General features: G+C 38.3%; 1 protein-coding gene across 3 annotated transcripts in view; it reads left to right on the plus strand.

The window, feature by feature from the left end:
* Positions 1-23,648, plus strand: part of sh2b3 (SH2B adaptor protein 3) — a 71,968-nt gene that overhangs the window by 36,007 nt on the left and 12,313 nt on the right. For all 3 annotated transcript variants that reach the window (XM_037778140.1, XM_037778139.1, XM_037778141.1), the window contains 2 exons: positions 20,211-20,312; positions 21,629-21,717. In XM_037778140.1, coding sequence (XP_037634068.1) covers positions 20,211-20,312; positions 21,629-21,717 — 191 coding nt within the window. The remainder of the gene's footprint in view (positions 1-20,210; positions 20,313-21,628; positions 21,718-23,648) is intronic.

Genomic DNA, 23,648 nt, shown 5'->3' on the forward strand with positions numbered 1-23,648 from the left:
AGTGGTGTGAAAATAGTCGGCAAACGCCGCTTTGTTTCATGTATGTATCATAACAACGGCTTGTATCCGCAGTCCTCGGTCCTCCGGTTTCCCTTTTTGAATGATGAATACAGACTACCGCCGCCTGCTGGTGTGGACAGTTATTTCCTCTCACACAGGCGTAGAACGTACGTGCTGACCGGCCGTCGGATGTAGTCTTCAATGCGTGTTCAAGTGCAACTTGTCGGCCAAGACAAATGTGACGTGAGGCAACGTCAAACCTCAGATTTCAAGAGGAGCGATGCTGATATGTTTCTTGTTGTGCAACAGTGAACCTGCTCTTCAGCCTGGCATGGATACTGGATGGGATGATGGGTTAGTTTAGTGTCCCTCCTTGAATAACTGGAATGAGGGGTGTCTCTGTATTCTCAGCAATAAGTCCAGCATATTCTTGGTTGGCATTCGGCTCCACCAATGTCTGGGCTTATCACAAATTCATTTTTTTAACTTAAATCTTGGATGCCTCCTTGTGAGAATAATCCATGTAAGTCCAACTTGTAGCAGACCCCGGGGCAGATCCAGAACTTGCTGGAGGGAAAACACATCCCACTTGGCCTGGGAACGCCTCGGGATCCCCCAGGAAGTGCTGGAGGACGTGGCTAGGAAGAAGCAATCATGGCTACCTTGCATAGCTTGCTGTCTCTGCAAGTAGATTAGAATAAAATGGATGGATGGATGAAAGATGGCTGGACCATAACATCAACATTTTATACATGTTTATGCCAAATTGGGGTGCCAGTAGGGGCTAAATGCTCGGAAATATAAAATTGATTGAAAAGCAGAGGAAGTAAGGCTAAGACAACATGGCTCACGGAGGACACGGTTTACAACAGCAGGCAGCTTTTCACATCATTTGTCACTTTTGTTTATATTTATTTGGATTCAGTCTAAAGGAGGCAGAAAAACAGTCTTCTCATACAGAGTGGAAAACATCTCTCTCAGTGTGGAAAATGCCTGAATGTGGGAGGGGTGTTGTGTGTTTTTTTTGTTTGTGCATGTATGCTTCAGCGTGACAAAAATCTATAGAAACATCTAAAGGAAGTCGAGTGGTTAGAGTCATGTGGTCAAGATGTTTGTCAGATCTCTCGCTCTTTCTCTTTCTAGTTCTGTGTCTTTTTCTGCAGAAGAGGTTGTCATGCTGTCTCTTCCTGCATTTATGACGACTCTATTTCAATACAAAGTTTCCCTTTGGTGATTAATGATATTTAATCGTTCATGCATCACAAAATGTGTGCTTTTTTCCCCCCGTCATAACCTCTTTGTTGGACTCTATCGTGACCTACAATCACAGTGCCAGTGCACATGACCTTGCTAAGTTGCATGTGGAAAGCCCCCAAAGCAAAGCTGCGCAACACCCTCACCCAACAGTTTTCTCTTGGCCTCTGTTCTTCTTATTCATCAGTGCCCACACGCACATCTGCAAACACTATTATATTACCATGCAGTGTTATGTCATGGTTCGAGTAGGTGTAATTGCATTAAGATAAAGTATGTGAAGTTCTTTTTATTTGCTGCATCAAAAGGATGTTTGCAGTCGTGTAAACACCTGCAGCAGTACATAGCTGAACTTGTGACTCTTTATTATTGACTGTAAGTGACTCTCAAACAGCTTCAGTGGAACATTATAACCTTCATGACGGTAGGGTTTATTGCAGTACCGTTGTATTGCATTAGTTTAAACAAGGTGTGCCTAAAAAAACTGGCAACTTAGTGTATTTTATATCTAGGCTTCACTCTGTCTCAGAACCAGCGTTTCTGGAGCCCTAAGCAGGAACTGTAAATATTAAAATTATACAATTTGCTTGTCTGGTGGCCCTGTGGTTGTTGTGGGGTCTTTTATTTGCTTATGCGTCAGGACGGCTCTGCTCTAGACACGCTTCCTGTGCTTTAAACGTGGCTACTGAAATGTTTTTGTTTGTTTGTTCTTTTTTTTGTACGAAGTCATCTTTGCACATGCTCTTCTGTTGGTGTCGTAAAAAGAGCCGCTTATAGTCCACTCTGATGTGACGTAACGTGGACAGAGTGTCTTCAGCCATTAGTCAGAAACAGGAATATTAATCTAAAGGTGATAAACATTGAACATCAACATTGGAGTATTGCCTTTTTATTATTGTCAACAAACTGATTATTATGTGCATAACCACCGTTTCTGGCAAGAGGTAGTTCAATCCTTTTTTTGTGGAGTTTCAGTCCGTGTCATCAGCAGGACTGGAGCAGAAGCTAGGAAGTAGCTAGGAAGATCATCCCCTCATAATTAAGTGTACATTTTTAACCAAATTTTAAATTAATTATTATTTTTGTTTATCTATCCATACATTTTCTGCAGCTTATCTGGGTCCAGGTCACATTAAATGACAAATTATATTACTAGACATTATTTCTATATACAGCTGGGAAGTATTGACAAAGATGTCGATAAATTCATGTACTTTAAAGTGGCAATGATTAATGGATTAGTCGATTGACTGACAATTTATCAGCAACGATATTGTTAATTGATGAAATGTAAAAAAAAAATTAAACTGCTAAATATTTAATTTCTTTAACGCATTAACGCAACTTGCGATTTTTAGGTTGTAGCGGGCTAAGTTTTAAAGCTAGAGTGAAGATACTGACATTAAATGTAACTAGGAAACTTAAGGAATCCATTGGTACCAACCATTTCATACTGGCTTGGCCATTTTCAAATCCCTTGACCTCTGACCTCAAGATATGTGAATGAAAATGGGTTCTACGGGTACCCACGGGTCTCCCCTTTACAGACATGCCCACTTTATTATAATTACATGCAGTTTTTGGCAAGTCAGTCAAGTCAGCACACTGACACACTGACAGCTGTTGTTGCCTGTTGGGCTGCAGTTTGCCATGTTATGATTTGAGCATATATTTCTTATGGTAAATGCAGTACCTGTGAGGGTTTCTGGACAATATTTATCATTGTTTTGTGTTGTTAATTGATTTCAAATAATAAATACTGTATATACATACTTTTGCATAAAGCAAGTGTATTTGCCCACTCCCATGTTGATAGGAGTATTAAATACTTGACAAATCTCCTTTTAAGCTACATTTTGAACAGATAAAAAAAGTGATTAATTTGCGATTAACTATTTTAATGGATTGACAGCCCCAATCTTAAGGTTTTGTTCGGTCAGTCAGAAAAAACAAGCAAATTGAAGACAACACCGTGGCCTCTGAGAAACTGTGAATGTTATTTTTCACTACTTTTCAAACATTTTATAGAGGTAACGATGAAACAATTAATCAACAGATTAATGGATAATGAAAATAATCGTTAGTTGAAGCCCTAATGTACTTCATAAATAATTGTAGGCCTTATTGTCCTGGCTGATTTTTCAGTCACACTTTGAGCAGTATGGCAGTGGAAAAGGTATTCCATTTTGTTTTATGTGGCATTAAAAGGCTGTAAAAAGTCTTAAATTTGTGAACCCTGCAGAAACCCTGTGTGAACATTTCTGTATATCTTCTGTGTTGTAGTCTACTCTCTTCTTTTCTACTCCGCTTAATTCTGAGTCACATCTCCAGTCCTGCTAAGCCCCTGATTCACTCCAGGCAAGTCTTTAGCCTGGTTTCCATTACAGGGCCAAACACAACTAGCATTTACTCATTATCTGTGCCTCTCAGTTTTCCCCTGTAAAAAAATGACTTATTTTTTTTTATCTTGCTGCCAGCGGAGATGATTTGTCAATTGTGGCTGTAGCTTCTCACTAAGCAAACTGTGGCTTTTGATACTGCGTTATAAACATTTAGAGTTTGCTCTGGCCCTGGCAAGTCCCACTTGGCTCTGCCTCTTGTGTGGAAAATGTTATCATGACTTGATCTCCTTCCCTTTATAAACCTGGTTCTGGCTCAGTGGTACCAGGAACTGTAGTCATAAGGGGCAAAACTACACAGTAAGGTTTATTCAGAAACAATGGTGTGGCACAGGGGTAGCAGGGAAAGGAAGGACAAGAGAGTTTTTCTTTCCCAACTTCAGGGCATATCTCTGTAGTCGTTTTTTTGTAGTTTTAAAATAATAAATCACAGCCGATTTTTATTCCAGGCCAATATATCAGCAGATATTATCAGCCACTATTGGGATATAGAAATATCTAGGGCTGCAACCAATGATTATTTTCATTATCGATTCATTTGCTGCTTTTTGATTAATCATTTACGCTGTAGAATATCAAAAAATTATCAAATTGTCTCATTTGAATAGCTGGAACTTTGGTAATTGAAAAATTACCAAATGATTAATCAGTTATCAAAATAATTGCGAATTTGTTTTCTGTTGATCAACTAAACAATTAATAAACGAATGATTTGAACTTTATCGGTACTGGCACTTACAGTATGTTAACAGGTAGAAATTATATAAGTATATAAATGCTTTCATGACCCTTTTTTGTTTGCTGTTCAAAGTTTCTGTTACTGTCATCTTCATGAGTTCAGTTTATTCTTAAACTTTAAAATATGCTGCTTCAGTCTACACTTCTTTGTCAAAACTTTGTTTGTTTATGTTTGTTTATTTAAAGTGTTTGTGTAAAAAAAAAAAAAAAAAATTGTCAGCATTTAGTTATGAAATACTAATTTTGTTGTCTGGACACACAATCCTGACCAGTATGATATTTTTCAGGTGTGTAACGGGGTGTTTAATGTGTGATTGTTGGGATGAAAGTAAGAGTTTGATGAGTTAGTTGAGGACATGCACATAGCTGCAAGAAAGAAATTCACAAAAAAAGCAAAGAGGCGATGAAGACTCGATTGTAGGGAAAGAAAAAATGAAGAATACGTTTACTAGTCTTTTCCACATGTGCACAGTTACTGGACACTCAACACACCATTAACAGACCATCTCACACACACACACACACACACACACACACACACACGCACCCATAACTGACACATGCCAAGTCTTACACATGTGGAAGACCAGCACATGACTGAGATATCTTAGATACACAAACACAGTCGAAGACACATGCAAACAATTTTCCATCCACTGCTGAGTGAATTTGTGCAAACTTGTCAAATTTTGACTGATGTCCATGTTTCATAAGTTTCACTATATACTTTTCAAATGCACACACTAATGGTGATACAACATTTTGTGCATGTCACTACATTATTATTTATTCAATTAGTTTATTTTGATAACTCATTTTTTTTTACCTACCAAAACAAGTGTGAAAACATGTTCGCAAGAAGAAGAAGACATTGAGATTCCCGCACAAGGTTTTGTGAGTCTGGTAAAATACTCGGAAACTCTGCTGCATTCGTGAAAACAGTGCCCGTGTGTGCGCACACGTCTCTGCTCACCACTACACACAATCACACAATCTATTTTCTGTTTCTCAGTAAGCTGATCTGGTTGTTTTCCATGATATTTTAGCTGCACTTTGATTAGCTTGAAATGTTGTCTTACTTAGGGTCATTTATCTTGGACAAATGAGTTGTACCTTATATGCAAAGATTAAGATTCAAATTGGAAAATAATCACTCTGGAACAGTAGTCGGGGTCAAAGATCTAATAGTTTATCACAATGACCTCATAACATCTTGTCATTCATATCGGCAGACCTTTCTCCTCAGAAATCTACTCTAAGACAGATTGGAAAATGATATCTCCCTTTTTCAAAGTATTTTTTGGGGCATTTCTGTCTTTTTGTTTGATAGTGACAGCAGAGAGGTGACAGGAAATGAGTCAGAAGAGAGGAAGACCCCCCAGCCAGACTAAAATCGGGGACATTGTGACCACACGGTCAACATCCCAGATCATTAGGCTACCAGGACGCCTTGAAAATCGTATCTCATGCTTATGCTACACTGCCATATACTGTAGATTTAGGCTCACAAAGCCGCCTTGACTTGTGTTTCCACTTCAGTACATTGTGGGTGAATGCCGTGTTGTTTGTGGTGCTTAAAGCATTTAAAAAATGACATTTAATTGCCAAAGCAACGTGTCTTTCCAAAAACAATGTGCCGATTACTCAAGATAATTCACAGACCTCGCTGTCAGTAGTTTCCACTGGAACAATTTTCTTTGCTAGAAAGCAGTCCCAATAAAAACAGTTCACATTTTCAATAGAAAGAACGAAGTCCCAATGAAAACTGTTCAGTCAGGTCTGTGGATTATTTTGGATAACCGATACATATTTTCTGGAAGGAGATATTGCCGTTGAGCGTTTCAAATGTAATTTTTCAGTGCTGTGAGCACCGCAAATGAAGTATTTGAGCAGCGACAGAAGTCTTTGTGGTGAATATCTCAAATCCGAGATATCCAAAACGATCCACATGAAGTGATGTCAGGAGTGTTAGGTGGGAAAATATGTTTCTTTGTGGCTTACATGAGCTGATTCTTCAGTCCTGCAGGACCTACTTTAATGAAGGTTATAATGTTATGTTTTTGTTGAACCATTTAAAAAAGGTGTTAATCAATACGTTACAATACGCTACTTGGCTCATCTAGAGCGATACGATATGATACGATTCAATGACTTGAAATTGATACAGTAACCTTTTTTTTTGCCAAAAATTCAATCAATGTGACTGAAGTAAATAGCTGGATACTGGACACTGCAGGTCAGGATTCCTCAAAGTTTTTCTTGTAAGGGAATCGGGGATAAATTAATTATGGATATAAACAAGTAAGCACAACGATTAATGGCAAATACATACACCTTTTATTTGAAAATAATCAAAAGTGCAACTTCAGGAAACCGCTGCTTCAGTTCTCAAGATACAAGGCAGTGCAATATTTAACAAAAAAATAAAATATACCAACTTCTATTCAAGTTAAACGAACAGTGGTTTAACCTGCTGCTTCTGTTCTCATTTCCAAAGCAAAAGGTAGAGCAATAATATTTAACGAAGAATAAAATACAACCAACTTCTCCTCAGGTCGAACGAACAGTAGTTTAACCTGCTGCTTCTGTTCTCATTTCCAATATAAACGGTAGAGCAATAATAGTGGCATCTCAGTAAGTGCGTGTAAAGATTGGTTGTGTTGCCGTTGTATTTTATCTGGCCTTTGCACAAACAGCGAGCAATTTTTCAAGGACACCTCCCTTTTTGCAAAAGCCAAAATGTTTCCACACGCTGGACCTCAAACACGTCTGGCTCTTCCTCGCCATCAGTCATGCTTCGTTTTGTTCTCGTCTTTCTGAGATTGGCGCTGCTGGTGCATATCGATGACGCCATACACAGGGAGAGTGAATCGGAGTAACGTTTAACGTTTCTTTACTGTTAAAAGTGCTAAAAAATACATCCATATAACATTTGACGTGCTTAAATGCAAGGTGCAAATTCTTAGTATCGATACAATCGATTATTTACCTTGCAAATCAATTTTAGATCGATATACGTCTCCCGTGAAGGACAACTTGCCGAGTGCCTACCGATGTAGTTGGATCTTAGGAATATAAATCGATACATCGATGTATTAGTTCTGATCATTTTGGAGGATATAGTTTATGGTGCTGTTGAATTGTGTTGCATACAGAGAGGTGTTCCTGTTATATGGCCTACCCTCATTGATATAAATGCGGTGTGCAGTCCTCTTAACAAGCTTTTCTGCTTGGCCTCATACATGATTTTATAGATCTTGGTAAATATTAGAATATATCTTTTCAACTCAAAGACCTTGATATTGCCTACTGGATTCAATGTTTGTCAGAATTTGGCTGAAATGTTACTACTTTCCCTTCTTTTTTTCTGCTCCGTCAGGCTTGCTAATTGGTCTTTTTTCGTGTGCAAAACCACAGCTAATTCATTTACAAGGAACTGCACTCAGTTCTGTGAATCTTGAGTGTGCTGTCTTAACTTCTGCATATTTGGCTTATATATCAGTGTTTCTGAGAAGTATGCAAGGAGGGCAGCACAATGAACTGACACATTTATTCATCACTGAAGGCTGACGACTTCTGACAGGTTTCCTAGAACACACTCATCTCTATCAGTGTTGGTAACCCCACAACTAGTGCTCAGTTTCTGTGCGTGCGTGTGTGTGTGTGTGTGTGTGTGTGAGAGTGTGTGTGTGTTTCCCACATCCTCTGTGATGCCACAGATAAAGCTGATTGTGAATGTGATCTGATCTCCTGGCTGCACGTACTCCACCTATGTTCATGTACTAGAAACCAATTTGTACAAAGGTGACTGTAAGAGTTTTTCTCAGCGGAGGCACATTTTTTAAATATTTTCTTGGACTGTGAAAGAGCTGATTTGAGAAAAAAAAAAAAACACTACATGAACAGTAAAATGTATAAAATATTCCTAAAACATTTCATAGTAAGTTACGGTCATTAAAACTTACTGTAAATGAGTCATAAAAGATCATGTTTGGCTTAAAATGTAAAAAAAAAAACATTTTCATGTATTTGTATTATGGTTTTATGTGATTACAGCTGCTTTGAGTGGACGTAACCCTGAGCCAACAATAATTTGAAGACCAGAGAGAATTGGTAAAATATACTTCAGTGGGGCCTTTAAATTTTTTTTTTTTTTGCGTCATCAAGTTTTGGATCTGCTTTCTGAGTCAAATTCTACTTTCCAAATCAAAAGAGACCCAACACAAACCACTGATCTAACCCGACCTTTTAAGAGAGAAACTGCAGGATTCAGACTAACATTTACTTTATCTTTAATGTTGATATTCTTGTTCTTTTTGCTCACTGTTGAAGGACATGCAGTGTTTGCTTATTGTGTAGTGTTTATAGGGTTTGGCAGTTGTTTCTATTCGATCCGATCGGCAGCGTGGCTCAGCCTCTGAGCTTTGAAATAATCAAACCTTTAAGCTTTCTAAAAGCAATACAGTTAAAGGTAGGGTTTGTAGTGCTGTTAAAATGCATTTTTTGTTATATTAGTTGAAATTGTCATTACATCCCGACAGCAATCAATAAATCAAATGCTATGACAAAAAAAAAAAAAAAATCCGGTATCTTTGGTTGTCGCAGGACTATAAACCCGTCCAAATATGTCATTCAGGCCGGATGTGATGATTGGACGGGCTACCTGCCTGCCTGCGCACACTCTGCTCGTGCTCTCATTGCGCGTCACCGGAGTCTTCCACAAGCTGCTAGCATGACAGCTGTAAGTACTAACAATAGCCATGTTTGTTGTTTACAATACGTTCATATCAATAATAGCTACTTTCATTGGAAAAGAGTTGGCAACACTGGGCTGTTTTTTTTGGCTGGATCATTCTTAAAATCTAGTTTACTCTTGCTAGTTTCACGGCATTACCGCGCCTACCTTTTAAAGTTACGTGAATAAACGTTTGTAAAAGAGCGTGAACATTTTATTTAAAATATTTAAACAATTAGAAAATCTATTTAAAAGCAATGTCTCCTCTATTTAAACAACGGCATAGGCACAAGCCTAATTGTTTACGTACGTTTACTGCCAATGTTTGCCACTAACTGGTCTTTAGATCTTATTAATTGCTGGACAGGAAGAAAAGTTTAGCCACCGTGTCATGGAAGAAACCAGGAGCGCTGGGATCAGAAAATCTATTTCTGTCCAACCAACTATGGAGGAAGACCTCAGGAGTGTGACACAAACAACAGGTGGTCTGGCAATGGAGTAGAAGGGTGAAAACAATGGCAGCTGCTACAGATCACCATTGTTAAGTGCAGCTATAGCTATTGTATAAACACACTAAACACAGTTTTCTTTAGAAGCATACCAAGAATAAGTGTACAGTAGCCACGATCCAAGCAGAGCTATAAGATTATAAAAATCAACCTGTAACATGAGCTGGATATAAATGTCCCACACATTGACTATTTCAGGGCTCCAGCGTGCGACCATAAATCGGTAAAGTGGTCAATTCTAACGTTACCATGATGTGTTAAAATGTAATCTTGTAAAATGTAGTTTTTGGCGAGAAACTTGAATAAATCCACTCGTTTGAAGGAGATGTTTTCACAGCAATATAAAATAGATATTAGAGAGGGAATTATGACCTGTTTAACTTCCTAACAAAAACCAGTATGCAAACGTTAATAAAGGAGTGTATGTTGAAGTACATGGGATTTATTGTTTTACTTTTGTTTTTATTGATGGAAGAGAATCGTGGAATTTCACTGGTATTGTTATCAACTACTAAATTTCTGTCATCGTGACACCCCCAGTGTAGGCCTATAGGAACTGACAAAAGGCTTAAAATGTGTTATTGTTGCGCGGTGAAACATTTTGGGTGCACCTTAAATATGTGCTTGTGCACCTAAATGAAAAAAGTTTGGCGCACCAGTACAGCCAGTGTACAAAGTTAGTGCAGCCCTGTATTGAAAATGACAGCGGATGAAAACATCAGATCTGCGTGGACTGATGAGGAAACAGTAACCTTCCTAAAATTAACACATTAAACAAACACAAATACCATATTTTCAACACCTTTTCTGCATTGTTTTCGTTCCTTTGAGGTTTTACTGATGCTCTTTTAATTACATCTTATTCTTTAATGGCACCCAACTGGTGAATAACCGCCACCTTCTTTTTATTGCGATGAACCTACTCCTGAAATACGCTTAACAGTAGTGGATGGAAACGCGCTTTAATTTGCATTTTCTTTTTTTCTGGAAATTTGCATAAAATATTTGCTAAATTTGAATGGAAACACGACAGTGTTCATGGATGTGTTAAATAGTTTTTGGACAACAATGGAGCCTTTATGGCACTGAAGAATAAGATATACAAGGCTTTGGTTTAACTTGTAGGATCATTTTGGTTTGCGTCTTTTCATGGGTTTTGTTGACAATAAGAAATATATAGACCGTACTTATCCTTTAAGTGTGCAGCAAGGAAAAGAAATGCATCAGTGATCCTAACCCAAAAGCAGGGGAAGTACAGACAGATGTGTCGGTCAAGGTCTCCTCTGCCTGATGAGGCCCTGATGGGTGGTGCTTTTAAAATGTCTGTGTGTGTGTGCTTGTGTGTAGGATAATTGTGCATACACACTTTCCAAAATCTCTACTGAGACCAGTTTGGTAACCCTGCAGAGTTTACGGTCAGTCCAGCACACACACACACACTCACACACACACACACACACACACACACACACACACCACGCACACACACACGCACCCCGGACAGCGTTGGCTACACCGACCCTCGGAGGGATAGTGGAATGTGGAGTGTCAGTCAGTTGCCACGGTGACGGCCTTGAGAAAGGGACCCTGGGAAGATCGTTTTGGACTCCAAACATCCTGTGTGTCACCCTAGTGTGTGTGTGTGTGTGTGTGTGTGTGTGTGTGTGTGTGTGTGTGTGTGCGCGCGCTCTCAAACTGTAGATGTGTTTGTGAGTGTGGGGGTGAGAGGTTGCACGGCTGCATCGCTATTTGTTTGTGAGCTACTTTGATCAACTGTTTATGCCTGCTGCTGGCGTGCATGTGTGCATGTGTGCATGTGTGCATGCGTGCGTGCGTGAACCCGGGTGAAGCAGTTGTTACTTTGAACAGGCAGCGTTGGTGCCTAAAATGTTTCTGTTGGTTTGTCATATGATTTGACCAAAGTTTGTGAAGTCGTAGTACAGTAGGTTCAATGTCATTCATTTGGCACTTTTTCAAAAATGTTTTCAATATAAGGCTGTGACTGAAAAATTACTAAACAATTTTATTGTCATTATTAACGTAATTCATTAATCTATTGATTGTTTAATCTATAAAATGTCAAAACATCATAGTCCATAAAAATCCCCAAATCTTTCATTCCCATTAGGGTTGTCAATCCATTAAAAATATTTGAATCGCACAATTGATTGGTCGCACATTTTGTATCTGTTCAAAATGTATCTTAAAAGGAGATTTGAGACAAGTATTTAATACTCTTATGAACATGGGAGTGGGCAAATATGCTTGCTTTATGCAAATGTATGTATATATTTATTATTGGAAATAAATTAACAACACAAAACAAACAAAACAAATATGGTACCGTGGTTGGTACCAGTGGACTCATCAGGTTTTTTTAGTTTCATATGATGCCAGTATCTTCACTCTAAGCTTGAAAATTGAGCCCGCTACAACCTAAAACCAACCAAGTTGCGTTAAAGAAATTAGTGGCGTTAAGACATATTTACATGTTATTATCGCCTTAACTTTGACAGCCCTAGTTGATATTGATAAAAACAGAGAAATGCAGCAAATCCTCAAATAAGAGATGTTGTACCGACAAATTTAGTTAAAACCCACAAAATGTTATTTTCTAACATGATCGGCTGAATCTTGTATAAATGTGTATAAAATGATACAGAAGCCTAAAATGCTAATTATCACCCGTTGTCTCTGGCCGGGTGTTAAAAACGCAACCTAAAAACAGAGAATTACATATCCTATAAATTTGATACACACAACATAATAAATAATATGCAAAAAAACAGTGTATTACACATTCACTTATAGATAATGCCATAGTATAACACATGGTAGTTATTAACTAGAGTCCATGCTAAATAAGTAAGGAAAAAAAGACATGCAAGGACAGGACTAACAGATAGATACAGTATATACAGTAAAAATAATTTGAAAAGCCAATATGTAGGCCGTATTGTGACATCATGTCATATCTGCGTTTCATATTCACAATATCAGTCCTCTGTGTGTGTGTGTGTGTGTGTGTGTGTGTGTGAAGTTGAAACATAGTAGTGAAAGTATAGTTGACTCAATCTGAAAAGAACCAGGAGTGAAAACTGAAAAGTTGTTGCGGGGTCATAATATTAGTGGGACAGTTCATCATCAGCTTAATGTGTTACACGTTGATATTTTAGTTGCCAAGAAAAGAATAAAACTTAACAGCTAAACTAAGTCAGTTAAGTAAACAGGAGTGTTGTTAATGTGGCAGTTTAAAAAAAAAAAAAGGATAGAGCTACAACTAACACTTTCATCATGAGTTTATCTGTTGATTACTTTTTTTAAATTAATAAGAAAATGTTTAGTCTATAAAATGTCAAAATGTTGTGAACAAATTAAATTATAAATTCCCAAAGCCCAATGTTCGACTAAAAAAAAAATATATTCAAATTACAATGATATAAAGCAAAGAAAAATGCAGTAAATCATCTCATTTGAGATGCTGGACTCTACTTGATAAATTAAATAATATATTCTATCCCACTTTCCGCCATCAGAATATTGAATACAAACTCGTGCTGTGCAACCAAATATTGTTAAAACCCACAGAACTTTATTTCCGCGGTTTTGTGGTGATGCCAAAGTTTCTAAATTTGACCAGCTGAATTTGGGGAAAAGTGTATAAAATTATACAGATGACGTCTAATATATTTCCAGTTGATGAAATGATACAACTATTAAAAACAACACGACCTTGGGCTTCAATATTTCACTCGTATGGCTTCAATGAAGAGCTTCAACAAGCTGATAAGGAACATATATGGTACCGTCAGACATTGTGAAATAAGATCATTTCCAAACTAAAAGCTATTTAATTAAGGAGTTGATCAACAAATCTAGCTAATCTAATATAGGTCTTGCAGTGTTTTGTATGTCATGTGTTGCTAGTGTAAATAGGTCATCAACACACAGTAACATGTAGTAACTGTGGTAGAAACAACCTGTATTCATGTAAACAGGCCAACAGAGTCATGAAACCAAAGGAACAAGCTGTAAAACGCAGTGCTGTATTAGTATTGTATGCCTGATTTGTACTTTTCCGTGATATGCAGCTGATAAAACTCCAGTCTCTTGTTCTCCCGAGTGGAAAATCCATCTTGAACTAGATTTACACCCACACTCACAGATTTAAACCATCAATAATGTACTGAGACATTTTGACATGATATCCTGGCTTTTTTCCCCACATGAAAGAGACATTAAATGTTAAAATATTGTCCGGAATTCATTATTATTTAAACATTGAAGCTATGAGCATGCAGTAACCTTTGTTTACTACAACTTCACAGTTGCAGGATAAAGAACAGCAGCACTATAAGTCCGTAGACTTGAGGTCTGCTGGCAAACAATACACACAAAGAGGAGCAGTTATTTAAGACCTTAATGAAAAGCTTCCCTAAAGGTTTTATTGTATACAGTAAAACAGACTCATTATGCTCACGCTCTGTGGCTTTGTCTGAATCTGCCTATTTTATCCGTTTCTCTCCTGTAGAGTGTTTGTATGTAGAGGAGGTTAATGCCAGGTAATAGTTGTTAAGGACACGTTGCACTAGCTGTTGTTTTTGTCAGTCTCTATAGTAAAGGATTAAGTCTGCAGTCTAGTTATTTCAAAAACATGTCACTCACACACCTGCACACCTGGGGCACAGTTTTAATGAAGTTTTAAAATGAGTAATAACGTGTTTCAACTCAGATTTAAAGCTCCGGTTCTTGGCAGTAATAAAGTGTACATTATTAATAGGTTATTCAGGGTAATAACTTATTAATGCCTAATAAATACCTTTGACTTCTAATTAGGGCTGTGTATTAGCAAGACTCTGGCGATACGATACGTATCATGATACAGGGGTAACTATTCAATATATTGTGATTCTGTAAGCAAGGGGATATATTGCAATTGTTTTCAAATTTAATTTTTGGGAAAGCTGTCAAAGTATAAGACACCAAATGTGTAAAATCTGAGTAAAAAAAAGCTTTACAGTTATACCCAATTTATGCAATTCCAAGACTGTTTAGTGTGAAGAAATATTCAAATACTGTACACCATTTTAGAATAGGTGAAAATAACACATTTGTACTGCATGCAAAAAACTTGTTTTTTGCCCAAATCTAAATATCTGTAAAGGGGAGACTCATGGGTACCCATAGAACCCATTTTCATTCGCATATCTGGAGGTCAGAGGTGAAGGGACCCCAGTTTTTCCTCGTCAAAATTTAGTGTAACTTTGCAGTGTTATTTAGCCACCTTTGCAACATGCAAGTATGACATGGTCGGTACCAGTGGATTCCTCAGGTTTTCTAGTTTCATATGATATCAGTACCTGAGCCTGCTACATCCTCCAAAAGACGGAATAGCAGCCGGGAGATTAATTAAAAATCAATACAGCGTTTTGGAGAATCTATACAGTATCCCAAAACATAATATCACGGTACTCATGTGTATCAATATTTTCTTACATCTCTACTTCTAACATGAAATAATATCAGTAAATTGCGGCTATTTGTAACTCCAAATAGCCCACAGCCATGGACAGATTATGGGACAATGGGCCCCTGGACACAAACATATAAAAGGTCCCCCACCCTTCCTACGTAGGAGCAAAACCCCAAGACTCTAAGAGATGCAAAACAATGTGGTTTTGAGTCTCTTTGTGTTTGTTTTGTATCTTTTTGTGATAAATTTGTGTCTCTTTGTTGTTCTTTCTAGCTCTTTTTTGATAACTTTATGACTTTATAATTGTTTTTTATCCCTTATTATTTTTTTTGCATCAAGTTTTGCATATTTTGGTAGTTTTTTTTCTTCTGTTTTGGTCATTTTGTAGCTGTTTGCGGCCCATTTTGGGTCTCATTTGCATGTCTTTGTGATTGTTTCGTGTCTCTTTGTGTGTCTTTGTTGTCGTTTTGCGTCTCTGTGGTCTTTTTGTGTTTCTTTTTTAGTCTGTTTGCATCTTTTTGGGGTCGTTTTTCATCGCGCTTTTGAAGATGAACTTCACACACAGTTCATGAATGCTCACACAATTTTCCCACATTGCTTTGGGGTGTTGTTTAAGGAAATAACCTTGAAAGGGTTATATGCAGATGAGAAAAAAGGGAAGAAAAAGGGCAAATGCCTGGTCAGTGTGTGCGTGAGTCTGTTTGTGTGTGTGTGTCCTCTGGAGGGACTATTACAGACTACAGTTTGCAGTAATAGGAAATGTGCTGTGAGCTTGAACTTGCTCCCCTGATGAAGTTGATTCACAGAAATCAGGCGTGTTATGTTGTTGCTCAACCAGTCAAACATCTGCTGCCTGTTTTTTTTTCTTCTTTTTTTTTTTCCCTCCACAGACACATATGGTTCCTCAAAGATGTTCTTAGTCAGAAACTCATTCACAATCTCACAATAAATTCCTCTCAGTGAGTCACCCTCTGCTTACCCACACACACACACACACACACACACACACATACACACAGTTCCACATCTTAATAGCTGTTGCACATCCTGTGTAGTTATGATGTTGATGATGAAGCTTTAACTCACATCCTTTATCTTCGTCGCTTTAGGTTTTTTTCGGCATGAAATATGTATACATGTTCATTAACCAGTGATGTGCAAATAGAAGTAAACTGGTTTGTCTGCAAATGTAAGAGTGGTCAAATATTCTAGATTTCAAATATTTAACAGTTATTTTCATTAGTGATTAGTCTCTTGAGTATTTTCTCAATTAATCTCAATAAAATGTCACAAAACATTGAGCCTGTTACAATTTCCCAGAAGTCCAAGATGACGTCTTCAAATGTCTTGTTGTGTCCGATTCACAGTCCAAAACCTAAAGATATTCAGTTGAACATGATTCAAAAAAGAAAACGCAGCATATCCTCACATTTTGAGAAGTTAAAACAAGTGAATATTTGGTATTTTTGCTTGAAATATGACAAAACGATGAATCAATTATTGAAATAGTCGATCAACTAAGCTATCGTTTCAGCTGCAGTCGTATTTTTATTCGTATCAAAAAGTAGATCAAACCTCAAAACAAGTTGAATGTCAAAACAGCAGCTTACAAAACAAAATGTTACAAAAACAATCTGTTGAAGGCCATGTGATAATCGAAAGCTCAAGAACAGCTACTCAGTCGACCTTGAAGTGAGATTGTTTGTCACTTACTCTTTCCAAGGCCAAGAATAAACTATAAACATCAATTTTATTTATTTATTTACTCCTCAAATCTTTTTTTTTTTTTTTTTTTTTTTTTTTTTTATACTGTATGTCTTTATTTCTGTACCAACAACGATTTTTTTTGGCATACTATCTTTGAATCTTTCATATGTGCCTCTTGTCTTTCCTGCAAGTGTGCACACGTTTCTTCTGAGAATATATTGATTGTATCTTTCTACACAGGAAAGTTATCAGAAAACTTGAAGTTTTAACCTGAATCTGAAGAAGCATAATTTCTCTGAACATCCTGGACTAAAATCCAGCTGTGGCAGCAATTTGGTTACAAGTTCAACTTGTAGTCAGTTCCTCATTCACTGACTCAGATCTGTCTAAATGAGTCACATCCCTCTCATCTCTGTGTCACAGTATTTATTGATAGTATTAGACACTGTGGTTAAAACAAAGAGCGTATGGAGTTACGGGGTTCATTCACGTCACCGGCGTGCTGAGGAAATTGGGCGAGTGGGGGGTTAATCTATTCTTTTGATGTGTGTATGTGTCTGTTTTTATATGTGTGTGTGTGTGTGTGTAGGATTATCATAGACATTCCTCAGGCTCACACACTGTCACATAGACTCAAACTCATCCGGTGCACAAAGCCCTGGAATCCGTCCTCGCTGCTCTTTCTTCTGCTCTTCATCCCTCTCTCTTCTCCCACCCAACGCCGCGTCTTTCACTGTCTCGCCTGTTTCCTTTTGCTGCTTCTGCTCTCTCACGCCACCCACCCCCCTCCACTTTTATTTTTGTTATGGGCTCTTACATACGTTTGCCCCCATAGGGTTTGATGTTGACCCAACTGTAGCTTTTTGGCTTCCGCTGTGTGCTGGAGAAAGATTAGTGCGCTTCAATTTAATTTCTGGTAGATTAAATACATTAGTTTCAGGAGACTCTCATCCTGGGCTGGGTGATGATATTTATCATCTCTCCACATAATTCTATCAATTGATAAAGTAAAGATACTGTGGTTCATATTCAAAATGAATCAATGACAGATCAATCAAAGATCGTAAATAAGAACATGCTGTATTATAGGAATTTCATTTAGTATGTTGATTGAACAAACACAATTTTAACTTTTGAATATTTAAAGGCTGGGGCTGGCCCACACTAAAAGATTTTTCAAATCTTAACAGATGTTGAAAATATGAGAGACCCCACACATAACCACATGTTATAGGAACGGTTTCGTTCCTGTAGTGGGTGGTGAGCAACGATTTGGCAAAAACAGCACACCACACTGATTCCATTCATGAACAACAAGAGTCAATCTCGCAAAATCTCTCGCGATCAAACGGGACTTTGGTGTAAACAAACATGGCGGATGACGTGCAGGAAGAATTAGTTTATGCAATACTTTGTACTGAAAATTCACGAAGGATGGATGGATGAAGTCATGGAGACATGTTAAATATACACTTGTGTCGTCAAATCAACAAGTTGGTCCTCCATTTCCGAGCTCCATCTTACTGCTAATTTATGCTTTGCGTTTTGCATTAGCTCATGCATTAGCTGCGGTTGCCATGGCGATGGTGGTTGTCCTTCTGCTCCAGTCAGTTTGGTTCCCTATTGGCTGTCGTTCTTTCCCACGCGACTGTGTCATCGGCTGTCTTCGGGGGTTCCCCACACACAACAGGATGTCCGATCGTATATGTTGAACATTTTTTATATTTACGATCTGAAATCGGTGCGGCCAGGATGGACTTCTGAGCCGATCGGGGGGTGCAGAAAACACTCTTAACATACCTCACACCATGGAAACATCTGAAAAGATAATCTTTAGAACCATAAAAAATATCTTTCCTGACCATTGTCGGGAGGGGAGAAGCAGGCCCAAAATCAGCTTGAGTCTTGTGTAGTGTGTACCCGGCATGAGTAGAGCTGCAATGATTAGTCGATCTACACTCATAGCGAACATATGACACACACAATAGTTTTAAACTCTCAATAAGAGTTGCTGACTCTCTCAACTCCACACGTATTTCTATCAGCTGTCACCCATGCTTCATTTCAGAGGTGACCTTTGACCCAACTTGCCACAGGCCTTTATACATGGCTGAACAAGTCATCCATCCGTGTGTGTGTGTGTGTGTGTGTGTGTGTATGTATGTATGTATGTATGTGTGGGTTTATGCCGCTGGCTCTGTTGGCGTTCGTTTGTATCGGGGGGGGGGCTTGAAGGCATCGCTTTATTAGTAAAGTATGATTAGTTTGAGTGCATGTGTCTGTAGTTGTGCACTCATGGATGTGCACACACACCATCCTTCTTCTGTCCAGCTGAGTTTCAGGTTTACCTTTACTCTAAAGAGAGGTCTTACACCTGTAGAAAGTATCTTAATGTGTCTGTTTCATTAGTGCATAAAAGTCAAGGCCACTGATAGTTTTGCAGAAAAGGTCGCTGTGCCTCAGGTACAGCATCCAGCAGGAAGCCCCTGCTATCTCATTCTTTAAATTCACAGTTTCTCCTGATGGGGTAGACCTTAGAGCTCTGCCTCGAGAGCTCCAATCATGCTCTTCTTTCCTATGATTCACTGCATTTTCTCTCACCAAGGGAGGCTTCAGTTTCAGTAGCACCGAGACTTCACGCTCACACATACATACACATATAGAGACTGCACATACTGTACACTTGAACATCCTGTAGTGTGGTATCTGTAGCTTAACTGATCAACTTTAAAATAAGGCGTATTGCAATGGCAACTTACATAGAAGGCAAGTCTATTCTACCCATCTCAGTGGCAGGGAAGCTTATTTTGTTGCAAGTACAAGCCACTTCATTGATAAGCTAGATATTGGAATAAAAGTGGGGAAAAAAGGTGTGCAGAGATATCGGGCTAAAACTTATAAACCTTGTGCAGGGGGGATTGTATTAGATTTTAAGACCAAAATGAGGCTGTTGACCACAGATATGGTAGCTAAGGTTATGAGATATTTGTCACCCAGACATCCTCTGCCACTCCAAAACAGTGGAGGTGAATGGATTTTTTTTTTTGTCTTTCCTGAATCAATGTCCCAATTTCTCTGGAAAATTATCCACCGACCCATTTTTAGAATAATTCCGTTAACAGCACCAAACTCTCAACACCCCACCCCAAGTTGTGATTGTGTTTCCTCACAGACTACCAGCAACTAGCCTTTACTAGCGTGTTGTTCTGTGTGCTGTTGAAACATTCAGGGAATTTGGCCATATCACATGGTCAGCCACCGTAGACATCAGAAGCTGATTGAAGACTCATTTTGTTTTTCTACTTCTTTCTGTTTCTGTGCCTTTTTTTGTCTCCTTTCATGAGAGAATCGTCTGACCTGTCTGACAGTCATCATGTCTTTATTGTGTTTTTCAGGCCTCCAGTCCCAAGCTGACGACTCTCTGCTCAGATATCCAAGAAGTCCGTCGTTGCAACCGGCTGGAGATGCCTGACAACTTAAACACATTTGTTTTAAAGGTGCGTTCAAGTTTTTAACTACATTAAGATTTAAGATTCTGATCAGAAAAAGGCTACAGTTGTAGTTTGCAGACTCTGCTCGCTCTGTTGTTAACATACACAATTACTTACTGTAGATCTTCAACCAACAGGAAGAGAAAACCGGACAATCATTGTGTCATATCATTTCATAACAAAACTCAACAGCATCCTTCATTTAGACCTGTTGCTTTAAACTTTAAGGATATTCCATCCAAACCTTGTCTCTTTAGTTTCAAACACACACCACCTGTAGGGTTGAAAGATGGCTGACATGCGTTTACATGATGGACATGAAAACAAAACACCCACAGAAACTTCTCACATCACCAATCACTTCTCTAATGTCCATCCACATTCTCCATCGACCATCGTTTCACCAAAATATATCTAAAAATACTGCTGTTTTTTTACTGTGAAAACCATTGCAATCTGGTGTAACAAACATCAATCCAACTTAATTACAACCTTTGTTCACAAAGCGTCAAACTATAAAGTTTTTATTGCAACAGCAGTTAGTATTTGACAGCAGTTTTACACATCAATTGTGGAAAATGTGTTAACTATCTCTATCACAGTTTTGGTAGCCTGCCCTGACTACTACTAAGAGAATTTTTTCATTAGAGAAAATGGGTAATTTAAAACACTACTGACCTCTTCTGATTCACCAAAACGTTCTGAATATAGTTAACATCTGTACTCGTTGAGCTAATGCCCTCTTGTAGCAGTTATAGAAAACCTCATTTTAAATCTGAGTGGCTCAAAAAAGTACATTCCCAGATGTTTTTTTTAAAGTGGTTTATCACTTGAACCTGATTTTGATCATTAGAATGAACTACAAAACTTAAAAAAAAGGTAAGCTGCCACATAAATGGCAATATTAAGCCCTAAATACACTATCAGTGTGTGACTATGATTAGAAGAAATTGCATTTTCTAGATCTAGATAGGAGGGAACAACGTGAGTAAGTGCCAAACAACAGCTTCAAGTCCGATCGGACGCAGGTGCCGACAGGCGCAGAGGCAATGTCATCGTCATCATTAACATTATCAACAACGCCATCAATGTCATCATCGTCATGAATATCCTAATCAACATCAGCAACATCCTCAATGTCATCAACATCCTCGTTATCAACATCATCAATAAGCATCAGTGTCATTAGGTGAGGAGGTGTTCATGAAAGAGCTGAGTCTTTAGCTTTTTCTTAAACGTGGAACAGCATTTTACACAATGTAGTGCAGCTCGGCGTCTATATAATGTGGGCGGTATATTTGAAAGCATCTTTGCCTCTGCAGGTTAATCGAGGTAGTCTGATATTTGAGACGGACAACGACCAGCAGGTCAGCTCCTGGACCACAGAGCTAAAAGAATGTATCAGCAACAGGTGAGAAACACTGAAACACAAAGACAGATACTTCACGTGAAACCTCAATGTTTGAACTCTGTCTGTTTCAAACATATTCTCTTTTTTGAATCTGATCCGACTCTTCTGGTGAGCACAAACTGAACTCATTTTCAATCCATAAATTTCGAGTTGGTTTTTTTTCCATCATATATTTGAGTCTGACTCAAAACTTTGTCATGAAATCAATAATATAGCTCAGCCTGACCAAGCCAGCTGTGTCCCAGACACACACACACACTCACAGGATGTAACAGGAGCCTTCATCGTCCTCATCCGTCTCTCCTAACGCAGCTTTTTTTCCTTGAGATTCTGAGTGGAAATATTTAACACTTGGACTTTGGCTGTTTTTAGTGTTTGTGGGCATGCTGGATGTTTACTCATGCTGAGGTATGTGTTTGCAAATGCAAGTGAGAATATTTTGCACTGTGTGTGTATAATGTGGACAAACATTTGTGTATGTGTGTGTGAGTTTGTCCATGCATTCGTTTGCTTTAGGGCTCTACAGACCGGAGCAGGTTTGACTCTCGTTATATTTGGAATATTCCTGGAAATAATCATTCATCAAATTCATCAGTCAACTTAATATTTACACTAAGCCTTTGAGAGGTAACACATCTGGTGTGGAGAGTATTCTGTTACGGCTTTAACGCTCGTCTGCAATAGGTGTAGTTTCAAAATCAAATTAGTATTTTTGTAACCTTTAAATTTAAACTTATTAAAGTTGCAGAGCTGTTAGGAAGTCCTGGTAGTCACTAGGCGCTGTAGGCTAATATGTTCTAACTTTTATAAGTTTGAACTTGTATTTCAGTGTGTGTGTGTGTGTGTGTGTGTGTGAGAAAGGAAGTATGGGGGAAGTCTGAGACTCGGGAGAATCTCAGGACCTTTCTCATTTTTGCAGATGTCTGTAGTGCTCTTACACCCACTCTCTCACACACACACACACACACAGTCAGTAGTCAGCAGTACATTGAACACTCATTCAGTGTGGAAGTGGGGTCAGAGTTTGAATTCAGTGTTTCTTCAGATAATCCACAAAGTGTCATATTTTTCTTCTCATTTTTAGAAAATCGTTTCAAAACATGTGCAGGCAATCATTAAAGTGCATGTGCTAGTATTTATAGTAAGAGTGCATATGTTTATGTATAACATACGGACTAATTTTTTGAACAGGACATTTAAAAAAAATAAACTTGTCAGTGCTTCTTGGTGGACAAACTATGTGATGGAGACATTTTATCTAAATGACCTCAGACCTAGTTTGGCCCATCTGTACAGCAATTTGTTGTTATTTATCAGCCGACATTTACACCGATACAATATATCTGCAATAAGCTAATATCGGCCCAAATATGGGCCTAGTGCACGCACGTGTCGATTTCCTCTTCTTGGCTGATCTGAACATGAATGTGCGGCTCGGCTGTGTGTCGGCTGCGTCCCCTCTAGAGATTTGAGGTCTTGCCTATTTGACATCATACCAGCAACGGTACTACAGTTTCATGAAAAAAAGTATGAAAAAATGTGTTTATTTTTAACTCGGCACTTCCTGTTTCCGTTCCAAAATAAAAGCCTTCTTGCGTTTTTTATGTGGACAGAATTCCTTCATTTGTTAACCAAAGGCTGTTATTCTGCATATAATGCATCCTTGTAAACATCACAACAACATGCCGGTTCTTAACCTAATCCTAATTCTGACCTTACGCTTACCAGATCGTTTAAGGCCGCGTTCAGACCGACATTAGCACTGCGTGACACTCTCATTCATTGGAATAGAGCCAGTCTGTCAATACTCTTCAGAAAAAAACAATCTGACAAACATGACCACTTCACACAGGGGTTTTCCAGCCAGGTGTGCGTATAAATGTAGGCAGAGTTTGAACTTCTCTCTCAAGCCTATTTTTCATCCTTCACAT

This window comes from Sebastes umbrosus, chromosome 8 (assembly GCF_015220745.1).
Source record: "Sebastes umbrosus isolate fSebUmb1 chromosome 8, fSebUmb1.pri, whole genome shotgun sequence".
NCBI classification, from domain to species: Eukaryota; Metazoa; Chordata; class Actinopteri; order Perciformes; family Sebastidae; genus Sebastes; species Sebastes umbrosus.